The sequence below is a fragment of the Mesoplodon mirus genome (assembly GCF_964341445.2).
Source record: "Mesoplodon mirus genome assembly, chromosome: 18".
Classification (NCBI taxonomy): Eukaryota; Metazoa; Chordata; class Mammalia; order Artiodactyla; family Ziphiidae; genus Mesoplodon; species Mesoplodon mirus.
In genome coordinates this window covers 22,131,961-22,138,126 of record NC_138994.1, presented here as the reverse complement: position 1 = coordinate 22,138,126, position 6,166 = coordinate 22,131,961, and the positions used below count along the sequence as shown (strand labels likewise).

The 6,166-nt window shown below is 42.8% G+C and overlaps 1 protein-coding gene across 1 annotated transcript; it reads left to right on the top strand.

Moving 5' to 3' along the window:
• Positions 1-207: 207 nt before the first annotated feature.
• Positions 208-5,399, top strand: KCNJ2 (potassium inwardly rectifying channel subfamily J member 2). The gene has a single exon (XM_082604735.1). It carries the CDS (start codon positions 392-394, stop codon positions 1,673-1,675), a length of 1,284 nt encoding a protein of 427 aa, XP_082460861.1. The 5' UTR covers positions 208-391; the 3' UTR covers positions 1,676-5,399.
• The last annotated feature ends 767 nt before the right edge of the window (positions 5,400-6,166 follow it).

Below are 6,166 nucleotides of genomic sequence, written 5' to 3'. Positions count from 1 at the left end.
TTTCTCTGGGGCTACAAGGAAACGAAAAACCCAGTAATTCAACGTAGAGGACATTTATCTATATCTGACCCTGTGTCTGGCTAGGAAATGTTGCCTTAGGGAGTAGACTTCATTTTTCCATGACTTCTTTTGTAACGAACAATCTCTCTCGCTCTCTCTTTTTTTCAGTAGGACCTGTTCTCTGGATGTCAGCTGAGTTACTAAGGTGACTCTGCACGCCAGGAGAGAGACCTTGGTAGAAAGAACCTCAAGGCTCTTGGAGACCCCCATCTCTCCTTCTTTTCTGTGTGTGTGGGTCTTCACTGAACATTTAAACCTGTTTCTCCAAAGGGTTTTGCAAAAACTCAGACTGTTTTCCAAAGCAGAAGCGCTGGCGTCCACAGCAGAAGTGATGGGCAGCGTACGCACCAACCGCTACAGCATCGTCTCTTCGGAGGAGGACGGCATGAAGCTGGCCACCCTGGCGGTGGCCAATGGCTTTGGGAACGGGAAGAGTAAAGTCCACACTCGACAGCAGTGCCGGAGCCGCTTTGTGAAGAAGGACGGCCACTGCAACGTGCAGTTCATCAACGTGGGCGAGAAGGGCCAGCGGTACCTGGCGGACATCTTCACCACGTGTGTGGACATCCGCTGGCGGTGGATGCTGGTTATCTTCTGCCTGGCTTTCGTTCTCTCCTGGCTGTTCTTCGGCTGCGTGTTTTGGTTGATAGCGCTACTCCACGGGGACCTGGACGCATCCAAGGAGAGCAAAGCGTGCGTGTCCGAGGTCAACAGCTTCACGGCCGCTTTCCTCTTCTCCATCGAGACGCAGACCACCATAGGCTACGGCTTCCGCTGCGTCACGGACGAGTGCCCCGTGGCTGTTTTCATGGTGGTCTTCCAGTCCATCGTGGGCTGCATCATCGACGCCTTTATCATTGGCGCGGTCATGGCCAAGATGGCCAAGCCCAAGAAGAGAAACGAGACCCTGGTCTTCAGCCACAATGCTGTGATCGCCATGAGGGATGGCAAGCTCTGTCTGATGTGGCGGGTGGGCAACCTTCGGAAAAGCCACCTGGTGGAAGCTCACGTGCGAGCGCAGCTCCTCAAATCCAGGATTACTTCCGAAGGGGAGTACATCCCCCTGGATCAAATAGACATCAATGTCGGCTTTGACAGCGGCATTGACCGCATATTTCTGGTGTCCCCCATCACCATCGTCCACGAGATAGACGAGGACAGCCCGTTATACGATTTGAGCAAACAGGACATTGACAACGCGGACTTTGAAATCGTAGTGATCCTCGAAGGCATGGTGGAAGCCACGGCCATGACCACGCAGTGCCGGAGCTCATACCTGGCCAACGAAATCCTCTGGGGCCACCGCTACGAGCCCGTCCTCTTCGAGGAGAAACACTACTACAAAGTGGACTATTCGAGATTCCACAAGACTTATGAAGTACCCAACACTCCCCTTTGTAGTGCCAGGGACTTAGCAGAGAAGAAATACATCCTCTCCAATGCTAATTCCTTTTGCTATGAAAACGAGGTTGCCCTCACAAGCAAAGAGGAAGAAGACAGTGAAAACGGGGTCCCAGAGAGCACGAGTACGGACACGCCCCCTGACATAGACCTTCACAACCAGGCAAGTGTACCCCTAGAACCCAGGCCCTTACGGCGAGAGTCGGAGATATGACTAATTCCTCCTTGGGAATAGTTACTTTGAAACACAGTCTGTTGGTCCAAGGCCCAAAGCAGTTACGCAGACGACGGTACTGGTGAAGAGGTGGTTTGAGACAAGTGACCACGAGGGACTGAGGCTAGCACGATGCTTTCAAAGAAAGACTGTAGGCTCAGAGATGAACCTAAAGCACTAAAAATGCCTGCCCCCCGTGACCCGATGGCACATAACACGTTGTAGAATAAGTTATGGGGTGTTTATGTCTTGTCTTGTGTTTTCATACCAAACTTGAACTTGCAGGCAAGCCTTGGTTGGTTGGGTATTTGACGTCTCCAGAATGCTTCTCTTTAGGGAACAAGAATGTTTTTAAATGGCATCACATTTTTAAATGTTTTCAAGGCAAGACTCTGCCTTAACTTTTGAAAAGCTGCTAACTACACGAACACACGTTGTACTGTTGCAGTGTAGTTTTTCTTGTGTGTAATTTAAAAAGTCAGTGTTGAACTTTCTTGAGAGCTCATGATATGCGCTTCAAAGTGGCGAGTATTTGGCTATTAGCTGCCAAAACGAGAGCCTGATTTTTTGAGGCCAGTAATTTGTTTGCTAGAATTGATTTCTCTCTCTCTGTCTCTCTCTGTCTCTCTCTGTCAAGCTCTTTCCAGTTACATAAGGGCATTATGTAACACTAGCCAAATGGTAGCCTCCGGGTTGTTGTTATTATTATTATTTTTTCTCCATGATGTTAATGGGTGATCTCAAATTTTAAGTTAGACTACCTAAAATAAATACCAAAGATAATGCACATTTTTGCACAGTGGAGCTTACACTAAAAAGGAGAGAAAGCCCCACGGCTGCCTTGAAATCGAGACAATAACTTTGAACCTCAGCAAGACCTTGAACTGCCCTCTCGTTTTGCACCTTATTCAGAAAACAGAACATCACACACACAGTCAAGTAAGTGCTGTGCTTTACATTTCTGTTCCTTCATGTAACTTTCACGTTATAGGAGGAAGAAGACAGGGGAAGAAAAATTCACACACACATGATATAAACATCTTTCCTTCGAGGTGGTGCTAGCCAGGTGAACGCATACGACGTTGAAAGATGGTGATGTGCCCTTAGATTTTTTTCTGGGTTTTTCCATTCTTTGCACATTCCAAAATGTATTCCAGAAGACAAGACCTAGGTTGAAATGAGTTGGGATCCTTGACGCTGAGCCATCCAACTTGAAAGATCAATAGGTTTATACCCCTGCGGCTGAATTCCTTGCCCTGACAGCTGGTACATCTCCAGCTTGACTTCATCTTCCAAAAGATGCCATGCCTGGCCTCTAGGCTGGCTCTTACGATCAGGCTGTCTGGACTGAGTCCTACAGCATCCGAGGGGGCTGTGAATGCCGAAGTGGGAAGGTGGGAAGATGCAGAAGAGCCATTTTGACGTAGCTCATCAGCTCAAGTATTCAGGAGGGAGGGGAACATTGCTTTTTTTTTTTTTTTTTCCTAATGGTACAGAGTAGGAATGAAAATGTCTCAGTAATTTAGGGTCAACAAGAGCCATAAAAATTCTAACAGACTCACAAGTAAAGGAGATAATGATCTAAAAGGGTCCTTTCCCCTTGATGGATGCACACTCATGATTGAATCCGAGCTGATCCCTTTTGCCCGTGGAGCCCTAGAGCAGGCTGCTTAGGGCACATTGTTTTCCAGAAGCCTCTCCTGCCTGGCTGCCTGACTTGCTAGAAACATTTTGTTTTGTTTTGTTTTCCGCTCTAGCTCAACATAATGGAACTCTCTTTTGGTTTAAAGTTCCTTATTTGTGAATTCTGGGGTTGCTGACTTTTCTTTTTAATTGGCGTCTCAAAATCAACTCTCTTACGGTATTATATCCCTGTATGCCATTAAAAAACAGCTTGTTCTAGAATCCTGTATTTTGTAAACTGTTGTCTGTGATGGTCTCTGATTCTTGAACAGCCATATCTGAATGCGGTGCCTGCAATAATCGGACAGTCTCTGCTGTTCTCAGCCTTCAGAGTCGGTGGGTTTGAACACTGTGGAATTATTTTCACTGAAACCAAGTTAGAGATATCAAGCAAGTGGATGTTATTTTAAGTCCAAACTTAAAGGCAGATTAGGGAAGTTGTTTAGAGAGTTGGAGGGAGTGCGTGGATACAGAATTTACATTCTTCTGTAAATGGCAAATGTTCGGCCATTGACAGAGGATGTTGACGGTTTCAGCTGCTGCTATTTCGATATTTTTGCAAAGGAAAATAATCAAACCAAAGAGTATTCAGTGGTCTGTAAATTAAATGAAGATTCAGTGGAGAATGGGGGTGACCACAGAAAAGGCACCTTCCCATCACACAGCTCTGCCACTTAAAAAGACTTGAGATATTTGAAAGGGGGTGGGTAGGGGGCAAGAATGAGGGAGGGAACTCTTGCAACTTCTTTCTGAAAAAGAGAAAAAAATATCTAAAATTTCTGGTGCACAGGTTTGTTTTTTTTTTTTCAAGAAAATTTTGCAGAAGCTATGTTTTTAAAGTGTACATTTTATAAAGTTTATCAGATATTTTCATATTTAAAGCCAAATGTAAATAGAAGTCTGTAAAGGGAAAAAAATTGCCATAGAAAGTATAATTTCAGTGCAGCAATTTCTGAGAGCTAGTACCTATATGCTACCGGTTAGCATGGTTTTAGCAAATATTTACCAGCCTTATAAGGTTCGTATTGCTATGTTCTTCTGTTATTTATTTCAGCATGGACTGTTGATTTGAAAGCTTTTTCTAGTTATTAGTATTTTCACAGTTACAAGCTTTAAATGGCAATTTTTTTTTTTTTTTTTTTGTGTGTCAAGAGCCAAGACACAGGCAATGCACAACGGTTTTTGGTTTTGGGTTGTTTTTTTTTTTTTTTCTTTTGCTGCATTTTACCTTCAAAACATTTGTCATTGACTGGGTTTCCTTAATTAGTGCACACATGTCATTAGAACGCAGGTTGAAGAGACTCACTGTGAATATCTGGGGTCTGTTCCGGGATCTGTGTTGGCTTCTCCGTGACAAGCAAACCCCCATTGAATTTACTTAGGAATTATTCCCTTTTAAAGAATTTTTGCCCATATCTGGATGGGCATTATATTTTTGGGAGGAGGACTAGATTCCTGGTTATCCTATTTTTAAAGAAAAGATAGACAAAGTGAATTCTATTTTGATTATTGAGAAAGGAATAGTTTTCTATCCCTCTAAGAGTATACTTGAATCAGACATTTTAAGGATGTCACCCATAACTCTGAAACCATTTCCAAATTTCCTGGTGAAAGTCTGTTTTATCTTTTTTTTTTTCAGTTCTATCAATGCATTATTTCTTCCCTTCACTCCCTTTCTTCCCTGTCAACTCCCACCTCAAACCTTGATGTTTATTCAGTGAGTTCTGTCCCCTAAATCATGTCACTCTTACAAGAAACAAATGTTGGTTCATATTTGATGATAAGCCGCTCAGTAAAGGTAAAAAGCTTGTTCTGAGAAACAGAGTGAGTGTTTTTTCACTCTGTGTCCAATAATGTTAAGGTAAAAAAAAAGTGTTGCATAGTCACTCACTCCCAAGTAGAATCTCTTTTCTAGTTATGTTGGGTTTCAGCTCTGGGCTGTGGTGAATTGAACAATCCCGGCCTTTGACAATCGTGAGAGTTATTATTTTCCCGTTTGCTGTCTTTTTGTATCTAAAGTCTTCCTAATGTACTGCACAAACCATGGATTGTACATATTTTTATATATTATGTCTTATTTTATTATTTCTAAATAAAAAATTAAAAATTGAAAACAAATCAGTGCAAGAATCTTTGGGCTCCCTGTATGGTTACTGTAGCATCCCTGAGATAGAAAGCAAAGGTTCCCAAACAAGAGGGCATAAACCTTGATAGTTTGGATAAATAGAGCCATAGAAATCACCAAAACAGGTGTGGGGTGGCAGATTACTTTAATCCAAGTAAGAGGAAGTCAAGCTCATGTTTTGTTTTTGGACAGAATGGCCTAGATAGAAAAGACCGAGAAACAAGCAAACAAAACTAACAAAATGTGTAAGGTTTAGTCTCTGTGTAACGACAGAAGTTACTCTTTATTGAGCCTAACTGGGTAGGGTTCTGGCTTTCTATTATTTCATTCCCCCGAAACCAAATCAGGTTATTATATTCTCATGTAATAGATCAGAGTTGGCAAATATGTTCCCTAAAAGGCCAGATAGTAAATATTTCCGGCTTTGTGGAACAGTCTTTGTCAGAACTATGCAGCTCTGCCCTGGTACAACAAAATCAGCCACGGAGAATACAAAAACAAATGGTGTGGCTGTCTGTCAATAAAACTTTACTTATACAAACAGCTGGTGGGCCAGATTTGGCATATGGTCTATAATTTATTGACCTCTGTTATACAGGAAGAAACTGAGGCTGGATTTTAAAGCTAATAAATCATCGAGCAGGTATTCAAATTCAGGTTTTATGTGCTTCTAAATTTAGTTT

What these genes read in the sequence shown, in the direction of transcription:
- KCNJ2 (XM_082604735.1), top strand. Translation starts at nt 392, where the DNA reads ATGGGCAGCGTACGCACCAACCGCTACAGCATCGTCTCTTCGGAGGAG.